The sequence below is a fragment of the Sminthopsis crassicaudata genome, chromosome 5 (genome assembly GCF_048593235.1).
Source record: "Sminthopsis crassicaudata isolate SCR6 chromosome 5, ASM4859323v1, whole genome shotgun sequence".
In the NCBI taxonomy this organism is placed as follows: Eukaryota; Metazoa; Chordata; class Mammalia; order Dasyuromorphia; family Dasyuridae; genus Sminthopsis; species Sminthopsis crassicaudata.
Window position 1 is genome coordinate 209,318,359 of NC_133621.1, and position 13,218 is coordinate 209,331,576.

At 35.0% G+C, this 13,218-nt stretch overlaps 1 protein-coding gene across 5 annotated transcripts in view; it reads right to left on the reverse strand.

Moving 5' to 3' along the window:
- TBC1D30 (TBC1 domain family member 30) overlaps positions 1 to 13,218 on the reverse strand; it is a 115,038-nt gene that overhangs the window by 87,227 nt on the left and 14,593 nt on the right. For 4 of the 5 annotated variants that reach the window (XM_074269730.1, XM_074269725.1, XM_074269727.1 and 1 more), the window contains exon 2: positions 7,996 to 8,160. The exons of the other annotated variant lie outside the window; for it this stretch is intronic. In XM_074269730.1, coding sequence (XP_074125831.1) covers positions 7,996 to 8,160 — 165 coding nt within the window. The remainder of the gene's footprint in view (positions 1 to 7,995; positions 8,161 to 13,218) is intronic. 5 annotated transcript variants of the gene reach the window in all.

Below are 13,218 nucleotides of genomic sequence, written 5' to 3' on the forward strand. Positions count from 1 at the left end.
ATTAGGCTTATATATCATTATCATATTATGTTAAACATCTCCAAGTTGTTCATTTAAAATGTTATAAATTTAATAAAATTTGTAAAAAAAATTTAATTTTATATTAAACTACAGATAATAGTAAACATATGAGATCTGGATGGATTATTTCTCTTAATTCTTACATAATGTCTTACATAAAATATTCATAATTAATTTATATTTGGTGTTTAGTTGTCTAATTATAAGCAGAATGAAAGTTTATATTTTATAAATGCATAAGAAATTTTACTTTAAAGCTTTAGGGACAAAGTTAACATTGTAATAATTGTAAGCATTTAATGAGAAAATCTAAAAGAATATTTAAAATATTTTAAATTTTTGTGAGGATTCATATTACATTTCTATTGAAAAGGATTCATGGAACAAAAAAAAAAAAACAATTTTGGAAAACAGCTTTCCATCTGCTATCCTAATACAAACACTTTAAGAACCACAGTCATGGTCCATCTTTTTCTTTTTAAAATAATCTAGTTCACATGTCTTAAGCTGTCCTGAAAGTGACAAACATTCCATTTATAAGAAGTCAGGTGGTTCCAAAAATATTTCTTTGTAACATATGTCCCAAATATAAACCCAGTTATAGTATGTTAGGTAATTTTAAAAGTGCTCCATATGTCTCTCTTACATGCTCTGTGTTCTTTTTTAATCTCTAATTATGCTATTCTAAATTGTGTGAGTGCCCGTAAATCCTTTGAAGGAACTGAAATATAAATAAATTACTTGAAAAATCAAAGCAAAAATTAGAGCTCCCTCTGCTGGTCCTTAAATAAAACTTTCTTTTCATTAAAGTAAAACAAAATGGGGAAAAGGAGAAGGGGGGAAAGCCTGTCATTCTGAAAATGAGATCACAAGGAATGTCTGCAAAGTTAAAAGAAAAATTTCTGGATATTAAGATAGGAAGAAGTTGTTGCTTTTAAATATCATAAACCAATGTGTTAGAAATATTCTTAGTTGTTGTGTGGTCATTTCAGTATTGCCTGACTCTATGACCCCATTTGTAGTTTACTTGGCAAAGATTCTGGAATGGTTTGTCATTTGATTCTCCAGCTCATTTTATAGATTTCAATATGTAACAAAAGTAAAAGAGAGGTCTCACCTATAGCATAATATAGTTTGGGGGGAAGCACAAAAATATTCTTGCTGTAGAATACTTTGTACAATTCATGTTAAAATAAAATTCCTTCATGTAGTCATATCCTGATTATACAAAATATATTAACGAATCTAATAACATTCCTACCCTGGTTTACAAGATACTTTTGTGGGGGGAAGAAGAGGAAGGATAAAAAGGTAGACTCATGAAAATTAGCAGAAGTTCACATTATTCTATCATGGCTAGTCTCATGATATAAGGCACTTCATGAAATGTCTAAATGTTTGCTTGGGGAAATGGCAGGTTCTCAAACACTGCCACTATTTTAGTTGGGCCTACTAAAATGGTAGAATTAATATTCAACAAACACATGGTCATAGAAATTGTCTCCCCTCCTACAGGAACTGTCCACAGTAGGTAATGGATTCCTACATATAAGGCATCCTGGGTAATAGTCACCCACTTATGTGACCAGTTTATAAGAGAGAGAAACAGAGACAAGCAGACAGGCAGAGAGACAGAAAGAAATATAGACAGAAAGAAACAGAGAGACAGAGAAATAATGAGAAACAGAAAGATAGAGAAAGACAAAGATAGAGACAGAGAGAATCAGAGAGACAGACAGAGACAGAGAAAGACAGAGAGACAGAGAAACAGTGAGAAAAAGACAGATAAGACAGAGAGGATATAAAGATATACATTCACATATTATGTGTATATGATTCCATTCACCTCTATATGGAAGAAAATGCTGCTAAAATGTTCTTTATTTCTCTGCAAAGCTAAAATAAGGACAACTATGTTATTATAAATATACCTATGCATTTTGTTCCTGTTTTTGCTGAGCACAGGGATTCCCAGAAGACAGGTAGGCTTTAACATACAAATTTATTTTGGTGATTCATTCAACTCTTGCATATAAGCAACCAATTCCACTTCAAAAAATTTCATATTAGAATGCAATAATCCAACTGTGAGGATTATGTGACTGACAGCATTTTAATTAATTCTCCCTATCCTAAATCCTGCCATTTTGGGGGGAATAGTCACAACAAAATAAAAGAAAGCACTTGTCTTTTAAAGCCAATATCAACCTTCCAGAAAATATTTTTCTTAATCCTTCTCAGCATTTACCTACTGCCTTTAAGAATTCCAGTGACTTTCACTGTAAACCAATGAACAAATTTTTCCATAACCTATTTGGTCTCCCAAGAAAATCTATGTGAAAGTGCTTTCAGTTTAATGTTTATTATTTAATTTAATAATTGTTTTATTAATCACCACCTACGTGTAATGTACAATGTTAGGTATACAAATATAAAGAAGAAAGAAGACATTATCCTAACATAAGAGCTAGTCTATAAAAAAAAGGTGAAATTAAGTAATGGCATGAACTTTGTAACCAAACAACAAAGCCACTGTAAAAGTCCTAGGACAAAACAAAATAAAGTAATTCCTTCCCCAAGAGGTTTCATGTACTTATATAAGCTAATGAAAAATATATACACTGTAAAAACAAGGTAAATTTTTTTAGAGAAGTACTGATTATGAGGATTTAAGAAAGGCCTCATGAAGGAAAGGTACTTAATCTGAAAGAGAACAGGGATCCTAAGAGGCAGAGATGAGAAGTGAGGGCATTCTAGATAGTGGGACAATCCCTTCAGAAGCCTGGTGACATCAGATGGAATAGAGGAGGGATGGCAAGTGAGCCAGTTTTACTAGAATGAAGAATAAATAAAGGGGAGTCTGGAAAGGAAGGTTAGTTGCAAATTGTGAAAGGTTTCATTGAAAGATAGAGGGGAATTTGCATTTGATCCCCAAGATAATGAGAAGCCAGTTTTTCTAGCTGAGCAGAGTATGTAGTCAGGCATTAATTTCAGGCATATTGTATTTGTGCCTGTGTAGTTAGCAGCTGCTATAAGATATATACCACTAATATTATGGAAATTATCTAAACAGTAGGCAACAAGAGAATTCTGTTTAAATAAGAACACAAATTTACAAATTTAGTTATATTCTGGATGAAAGCATGTCCCTAGAAAGATAATAAGAGGGGGAGGGTTTTATGGGGAAATGGTTGAGAAAATGGTAAAAAAAAAAATAGAATGGGATATTATTATGCAGTAAAATGAAGAATTCAAAGAACTATTGGAAGATTTATATGATAGGATACAAACTAAAATAAACAGAACCAATGCTTACAGCAATGTCAATGAGATGATTACCAAAAACAAACTGAACCAGCTGAGTAAATGAAAACCCATTAAAGGTCTAAGAAAACAGATTATGAAGTATGTTCCCCTTCAAAATAGACATGAAGGACTACTAGGAGAGAATACATGTACATTGTCAGAGGCATCCACTATACTGAATGTTCTTTCTTAATTATTTTTCTTTGTTTCAGAAAGACTGGAAAGGGTGAATTACTGAAATAACCTGTTTGCCTTAGTTTCCTCATAATGAATAATGAGGATAATAATAGCACCTGTCTCCCAGGGGTGTTGTGAGGCTCAAATGAGATAATAATTGTAAAGAGCTTAGCACATAGTAATCTCTATATAAATGCTACCTGTGATTACTATATAACCTGCTAGGTGGCCCCATAGTTCATAGAGTGTCAAACCTAGAGTCAGGAAGACTGATCTTCCTGAATTCAAATCCATTCTCAGACACTTACCAGCTGTGTGACCCTGGGTAAGTCACTTAACCCTGTTTATTTCTGTTTCCTCATCTATAAAATGAGCTTGAGAAGGAAATGGCAAACCATTCCTGTATTCCTACCAGCAAAACCCCAAAAGGGGTTACAAAGACTGAGACACAACCGAAAATAATTGACCAATATGATTATTATCACAAGGAACAAAAAATATGATAAAATCAAAGAAATATAAAGAGCTGTGTGAAAGAGAAGATACACACTTAATACAGCCATTATTTTTTTTGCATCATCTTGCTAAATTTAAGGTACACAATCTTTCCTCTGGATGATCAATAAATGACAAACAGTAAAAAAGTATACACTTATATGAACTATCCAAAGAATCATTTTTGGGCACTGTGTTGTATAACTTTTTGAGGAATCTATTCTACGGTTTGTCTATTTCTATTTGTCTGCTTTGATCAAACAAATTAAGTTTTAAAAAAAAAGTTAATCTAAAAGAAAGAAATTGATCCATATTACTCCCCATTTCTTCTCTAACTTCTACTCCCCTCATCACACTCTACACATACCACCCTTGCCAACAGATACTAGAGTCCTACTGTAATGTATAATTGTATAATAGGATTCTGCTGTAATGAATGAACTAAGAGACTCAATTATATACAACTATAAAAGATAAACAGTTATGTAAAATGTAGTATAAATAAGGTAATATGTTGTTTTTTACATGAAACTATGCTTATATTCTTAATATTAAAAATAAATTGTATGTTTTATACAATATCATTTTTGTTCTAGTTTTGAACAGAAAGAAAAACCCTCCATAAGGCCTGAATAGAATTGTAACCAGGGCAGAGTAACTGAAGCTTTGTACCAGGGCACAAAATTTAGAAATTTCTAATGTTTACAATCCTTCAATATGGTAAACTAAATGAATTATTAGTTAATGAGAAACAGAATGTTAGTTAAAAAGAATAAGTTAACTAATAATAAGAATATTATTCTCAGTATAATAGATGGTACAATGGATAGAACACAGCCCTGAAGTCAAGAGGATCGGAGTTCAAATGTGGTCTCCAACACTTAAGACATCCTAGCTATGTGATCCTAGGCAAGTCATTTAACTCCAATTGCTTCAGAAAAAAAAATAATAATAATTAAAATTGGAAGGCACCAAATAGTATGCTTCCTTCCCCCCATAAGCCTGGTTAAACTTCAATTAAATTCCTCTTTAGCCAAGATCCATCCTACAGCCCTCCCTCCCCAGCAGTAGTCTCAGAGTGGTCTCTTCCAATTGTACACATTTTGCGGAATTTCTAGCGTTTTCTATGTCTATGATACAATGTTAATTCATGTTAAGAATAATAACCCCAAGGCAATGTAAAATTGTAAATCATCAAATAGTCTAGTCACCTTGTGAAGGCAGAAAAGAGAACCCTCCAGAAAATTTCATCATTTAGAACACCCCATTCACCAAACATTCTGGGTACCTGAGGTTTTCCTACAAAATTATGTCTTACATTAAGAAGATTAATTTCAAAATAAATTGTGGTAGTTGGCTACCTAGGGTATGGATTTCTGTGTTTTTCAGCCAAATGACTAGAAATTGTGTAATCAATCAATCTGGATGACCTATGAACTTCTAAGTATACTTGGTAGCCACTAAAAATACTCTCTAGTTAGTAATTCCATCAAATTTCCTGGTATGTCCCCTTCCCTCTCTCTTGATTTCATTCCCATCCTCAAATCTCCATATACTTTCTCTTGCTCTGTGTCTCTTCTACTTTCTACTGCAAACTTTGGATATAGGTAACCTAAACTAAAAACAGCTATAAATATGAATAATAAAGTAAATAAAAAAGAGAGATTTCAATACTAGGGAGAAATGAGTAAAATATTAACTTTTAAATTACTAAAGTTCCCACTCAGTAAGGGATCTCATCTCCCTGTGATGTGCAGTAACTGGTTTTCAATGGAAGGATGGAGGGGGTTATAATCAAAAGAATTCTGGGGTGGAAGGCAAAGGACTAGGGGTTCAAATCCCAGTTTTGCCACTTATTCCTTGCATGTCATGAAACAACTCACTTAATCTCTCTGGATCTCAGTTTCCCTCATCTATATAAGGAAATTGTATCAAACCACCACTTAGTACCTGCCCAATCTAACGCTATGAGTCTCTGAATCAGCAGGAGATCCTATGATAATTGTTATCAAAATCTGGGGCATAATAAGAAAGAAAGGAAAAAAGTTTGGAAGAAGACAGAATATAAAAAATGGAATCTAAGCCATCATCTTTCACTATCTGAAACTTGCCAAGCTCCCCAAATCAACTTTCATTGGAAAAATAAAAAATAAAACAAACATGTCAAATGGGTCAATTTTTTTAAGAAAAAAAATGCTCACTTTCATAAACTTTTGAAAGCTGTAACAAGCATTTTAATTAAAATATACTGATCATACTTGTAATCAGTATAATCATACCTGAACATAATGTTCGGCCATGCTGCATGTTAATACAAAATACAAAACAAAAACAAGGAAATGTTAGTCATAGAAAATACATGAAATTATTCCCAAGAGAAGTATAAAATTCATGTACAGAAAGCTTTTTTTCTCATTTTAATTACAGTACTAATAACTAAAGCATTAGTTAATAATTAAAGCATTAACGTAATCTAGCAATTCATTTACAACTTGTCTACCTACCCACACAGAGAGGCAGCATGACATAGTGGAAAGCTGACCTCAGAGTCAAGAAGACCCAGATTCAAGTCTTAACTAGCTGTGTGACCAAATCACTCTATCTGTCAGTGACCTCAGACAGCTCTAAGGTACAGAGCAGGCCCCTAGCTATATAAGTAAAAGGAATGTCCTGATCTTGATCTCCTCATAGCAATGAAATTGTGGCTCTGGCGCTCCTTCAACAACAACTACAAAAATTCACATACAAGAACATCTAAGAGGCAACTTCAGTTTTCAGAGAAAAATAATTCTTTGGGCAATTAGATAGTACAGTAGACAGAGCACTGGCCCTGGGGTCAGAAGGACCTGAGTTCAAATAGAGCTTCAGACACTAAACATTTACTAGCTGTATGACTCTGGGCAGGTCACTTAACCCCAATTGTCTTGCAAGAAAAAAGAAAAGAACAATCATTTTCTCCTTTTTTTTCTTTTTTCTTTTTTTTCTTTCTTTCTTTTTCTTTTAATGAGAAAGGAATGGAATAATGGGGAAGGAAGGGAATAAACCCTGTGCCTCCTATGTTCAAAGATCTGTGCTAAACACTTTACAAATATTATTTCATTTGATCAGAATTTCAGAACAATTATTTCAGAATAAACCATATATTTCTTCCATATAACACTCCCTTTAAAAAATAAAAATCCAAGTGTTTAACTATTGGTGACAAAGAAATAAGGGGGAAAGTTCACCACCAATATTAGACATTAAGATTATTTCTACCCAATGCAAAAACATTGAGTAGAAAATGAAAATTCTAGTTGAAGTTTGGGATTGTGAGGTAAGACATAATGTCAAAAATATTATGTCAATACCCAAAATAAGAGAAACAAGGCTGAGATACTGAAAATAAATTTTCCTCCTTTCTGGGAGAATGGAGTACAGCTGCAATGATGATAATAGAGATAATGATGGTTGTGGAGTTACATTTATTACTCACGTAAGCTTGGCAAGATATCCAGATTGCCTGGACTTCATTTTCCTTATTGCAAATAATTAATGACTTATAATACATTTTACATTATCTCATTTGGTTCTCTCAACAATCTCATAAAGGAAGTGCTATACATTTACTCTCCCCATTTCATTTATGAGGAAACTGAGGGTGACAGAGGAGGAGATTTGCCCTGAGGTCACTCAACTAATAAGAACCTGGGATGATATTCAAACCCAGGGCTTCCAGACTCCAAGCTCCATCGGCTACCTACTACACCATGTTGCTTCTTTGTTAGTCATTTTAAACTAATACAAGGAATCAGATTACATATTTTAAATGCTAGAGATGGAAACATGATTGATATGGATTACAAAGAGATCCTGGAATGTGACAATACTGGTGTTCAAAAGTCTTATTTCTCAAGTGACCAGCTTCCATGGAAAGCCCCAGCCCCAGCACCCATGTTATCCTATGCCTCTAAGGGCAGACACCAGGAGATGCTGCAGGGGCTCAATGGTACTTACTCCTCTTTGGGGATACAGCCTGCAAGCATGCCGTCACGATGTCACAATTCTGCTGCACTTTGTGCAGAAGTCGATCTTTTTGTTTCAGTTGTCTAAGCAACTTTGCCGACTGGAGAGCAATGCTGTAAGTCAGTTCTCGAAGGGTTGCCTTCAGTTCACCAATATCTGTTATCAGGACAAATGGATACATAAATGTGATCTCCACCTACATCTACAGAATGGTTTCTAGCTCATAGATTCTTAAACTAAAGGCTAAAAATATATAATTTTTAAATAAACCTATAATTTATATATTATATCTTCTAATGTATAATTAAATTACTTATTATTTTAATTTAATTATTTTAATACTTAATTTTCTAATATATTTCTGATTGTATATTTACATGTTTTATATAGTTGCAATTTTGTAATGTAAATTTTAAACATATTTTGATAACTGAATTTCAGTATGATTAATTTCCTTTATAGATCTATGTCTCTTAACATTTTAAAAACATAATTCTAAGAAAAGCCCCCAACTGTCATCAGATTGCCAAAGATATCCAAGATTCAAAAAATGTTAAGAACTCCTAATCTGTAGACTAATTTAAATGAATTGGTTCTAGTCACCCAAGATTATATGTATCTACTCAATCATATACATCCTCATCTATACACTAACATAGCTATACTTTATTGAACTTTCACATTACCATTCATGGTAGCTCTATCTCCCCTGCTACCAATAGCAATAATTGTCAGTATTTGCATTAGGCTTTAAAGCTTGCAAAGCATTTTACAACTATTCTTTCAGTTGATCCCTCCAACCCTGGGAGATAGGTGCTATTATTATCATCCCCATTTAGAGATGAAGAAATTGAGGCCAGACTAGCACAGTTGATAGGTATCTGAGACTGGATTTCAATTCAGGTCTTAGTCATTCAACAAGCACCTACTTTGTGCCAAGTACTGTGCTAAATGCTGGAATGTGAGCCCAAGGAGACTAAAAAGAGTATTGCTTCTGGAGTACGAGGTTTTAGGTTCCAATCTCACTTCAAATACTCTTCTACTTACCAGCAGAACCTTAGGAAAGCCATTTAATTTCCCTTGGTCTCAGTGTCCCTTTAGCTTAAGATCTGTGATCCCCTCATATAACTAATGGGGACCATACCAGTTTTTGTTTTGTTTTGGATTTTTTGTATACTTCACAGTGATTTTTTAAATCTTTTCAGTTCATTCCTATGATTCCATTGGTGAGGATTACTCCTGATATGGAAATTCCTTTCTTCACTAAAGATCAGCAGTTTATAACAAGTATTAGAATGTTGACAGGGACAATAAGTTCCTTATGGTCATGGAGGCAGTACGTGTCAGATGCAGAATTTGAACCCAATTCTTCTTGATTCCAAGGCCATTAAGCTACATTATCCACTATACCATGCTGTATTTCACCTTATACATAGCAGATTCTCAAAAAATATTTCTTGAGTTGAAGTAAATTGAATTAAATCATCCTATCCTAACAGCATAAGTAGTCAGACATTCATCCTCTAATTTCTTTTTTTCTAAAAATTGTTTTGGGAACTAATGAAATGCATACTAAATATCTAGGGATATCAACTCCAAAAAATGCTATTGTTGTCCTAGCACCTATATTTAAACTTGCCTGCAAATCATAAACACAATTTTAATCATGAAAGTGCTTCAAAGTGAGCTTATAAACTAGGATCATTTCTGACTTGATAATAATAACAGGGGATTTCTGGGAGCCCAGATGGTGGAGTAAGGAGTAGGGAGTAAACTGCTCTAATTCTTCCATATTCACCTCCAAACAAATCCCTAAAACTCCTTAAAACAAATCCTACAACAGCAGAACCAACAAAAAGAAAGGATGAAACAATCTTTGAACCCAAGAAACTTGGAAGATTGTGGGGAATTCTAGAAAAGAATCCCAGTGAGCCTTAGGCATGCCTTTGTGTAAATTTATTTGCTGAGAACTTTAAAATGCTTTCTTAGCCATCTAATAAGTCTCAAGAGGCACTGGAAGGACTGGCCATCTTCCTGGTACCTTGATTAATGACAATCCTTATTGGTAGGCCTGTGTTTGCTCCGGAAACCTGACCAGTTCCTAGAGTAAAGGAATAAACAAATATTATCTTAATGAGCTTCTTGTGATGGAACATTCCTATGCTGAGGGAAGGGAGGGAAGGGCTGCTCTATCTCAAGGGTCAAGTATCAAATGAGAATATTTGGCACAATGCCTTCTTTGTACTCAGCCTATAAAAACCCCTCAGTGAAAAGAGATTTTGAGTTAGGAAGATTGGTATCACTTGATTATAAAGGCCAGGAACTTTGTATGATTGATTTAATCCTACAACAAGGTGTTAATTCAGTGGAATAATGATAAAACAACTTGCTAGAGAAAATGCTAATAAGGTTTGCAGAAGAATTATTCTGGGACTACACAAAGATGCTCTTTTAGAGAAGATCATAAGTCACTGTGCCACAGTGGGCACAAATGCTTATTATACCAGACTATGATGAACATGGGAAGACAGGGTCCCTCTAGGCAAGGGACTTCCAGAGAGACTCATCAGTGCTTTCAATGTGGCAAATCTGAAAGCTCAATGTTGGCATAGAGACAGAGTGAGAAAGCAGGATGGGAGAACAAGACCCAGAACCCCATGTCCAAAATGCAACAGAGGCTTCCATTGGGCCTCAGAATGTAGATTGACCCAGGGAAGTGAGAGGCAGGGCCCAGCTCCAAGACCTCAAACGAAAAACAGATGGGGCATGCTAGCAGTTGATGCTACACCCAGAGAGTCTTTTGAAGTTCAGGACTCTGATATGATCAATCAGCAGAGAAGCAATCAGATGGCAGAAAGGAATTCCAGTTGGGGAATACAAGCTTTATAACCCGACAGAAGGGAAGTTTCCAGTGTGAGCAGCTCCAATATAATTGCCAGGTGATGTGGAGAGATCCAGAAAGTGGTGAATGGAAGGGACCAGATAGGTTAACTGCTTGGGGGAGAGGGTTTGCTTGTATCTCTACAGATGGAGAAGGAATCAGATGGGTGCCAAAGAGCCATATTCTCCTTGTCCATCGGAGAGAGACAGAAAAAGAGAAAAACCTCGAAACAAAGGAGAAGATCTAAGAAACATCTGACACTGAAAGAGCATGGCTGATAGTGAGACTGTTGCAGAATTTCAAAACCAGGAAGAAACATTGGAGACATGATAAAGGATTTCAAAATCTGCAGGAATCATTGGTTCTGAGCAGTAATAAACTTCTGGTTTTCATCTTTTTAAGTCTTACCTGTTGAATTTGAATTCCAAATCTAGACTAATCCTATAGCATAAAAGAGCTATCTCACTCAAGTAAAAGAGGAATGCAGTCCAGGACAGGTAGAATCCCAGCAAACCAGCTGTAGATTCCTGGACCCCGGTGTTGTGGAGCTGGCAAATGCCAACATGAGAACTAGGACCCTCATATGCCTCAGCATATCCAAGGAAACAGGCAGACTCCAGCTGTGAGAACCATCATAGTACTTCAGCATAGTTCAAGGCAAACAGGCAATCTCCAGTGGCCAGACTTCCACATGTTCAGTGTACTCCCAGGGAAACATTCCACTGGTTTCAGCACTTACCAGACACCACAATTAGGTTCCCAACTTAGCAACAGGTAACTTGTCAGACCCCTAAAGCCTACAATAGCACCAGACACACACCAGTCTAGGCCAGCACTAGATACCAGGCCCTCATGGGCCTCAAGGTAATATTCAGTGGAGCACTAGGTAATCAGCCAAGCCCTGCAATCTCTGGTACAAACATGAGTGAGACAGTGTCCCACAGCCAGCTCAAATTTAAAAGAAAAAGGCCAAAAAAGATGAGCCTAAAAACGACAAAAAATAATCTGATCAAAGAAAGTTTTTGTGGTAACAGGGAAGATCAAGACACAGACTCAGAAGAGGACACGTGTCAAAACATCTGTGTGCAAATCCCTGAAGAAAAATAGGAAGTTATCTCAAGCCCAAAAAGAAGTCATGGAAGAACTCAAAAAGGAGATTAAAAATCATAGAAGAGAGGTAGAAAAAACATTTGGAATAGAAATGAGAATGATGTAAGAGAATTATGAAAAAAGAGTCAACTGTTTGGAAAAAGAAAAAGTAGAACTGACCAAATTTGGGGGGGGGGGGCGGGAAGGAGAAGAGTACAAAAGCTAACTGAGGAAAATAACTCCTTAAAAGTTAGAATTGGACATGTAGAAGCTAATGACTCAATGAAACATCAAGAATCAAACAAACAAAACTAAAAAAATGAAAAAATAGAAGAAAATGAAAACATCTAATGGGAAAAACATCTAACATGGAAAAGAGATCCAGGAGAGACAGTGTCAGAATCTGAAAGTCATAATTAAAAGGAGGACTTGGACAGCATCTTTCATGAAAATATTAAGGAAAACTATCTTCATAGCCTAAAACCAGAGGGCAAAATAGTTATTGAAAAAATCCACCTATCTCTCCAGAAAAGAGATCCCTAAATAAAAACTCGAAGGAACGTTATAGCCAAATTTTAGAACTTCAGGTAAAGGAAAAAATATGACAATCAGTCATAAACAATTAAAATATCAAGGAGCCACAATCAGGACTACACAGGACTTAGCAACTGCAACATTAAAAGATTGGAGATCATAGAACATGATATATGGAAGGCAAAGGAATAAGGACTACAACCAAGAATCGCTTACCTGACAAAATTAAGCACAATACATCAAGGGGGGAAATTGGTCACTCAATAAAATAGAAGGATTTCAAGTTTTCATAAGGAGACTAGAATTAAACCAACAATTTGATTTCCAGTATCAAAACCCAAGAGAAGCATAAACAGGTAAAAGGAGAAAAGAAAACATAAGGGATTCAATAGAGCTAAACTGTTTACTTCCATTCATGGAAAGATAATGCTTTAAAATTGTACTACTAATATTCTAACTAGAAGAAAACACATAGACAAAGGACATAGACCTAAAGTGAATCTGAAAGAACGACACAAAAAAATTAAGGGATAAGAAAAAGTAGTACAATTGGTGCAAAAGTGAGGGAGAGGTATAATGAACTAAATGATTTCATGTGAAGACCTATTACAAGGAAGAGGAAGATAGAAGGGTGAGTGATGGGCATTACTTGAACCTTACTCTCATCAGTATTGGCTCAAAGAGGGAACAAGACACACAATCAGTTGAAT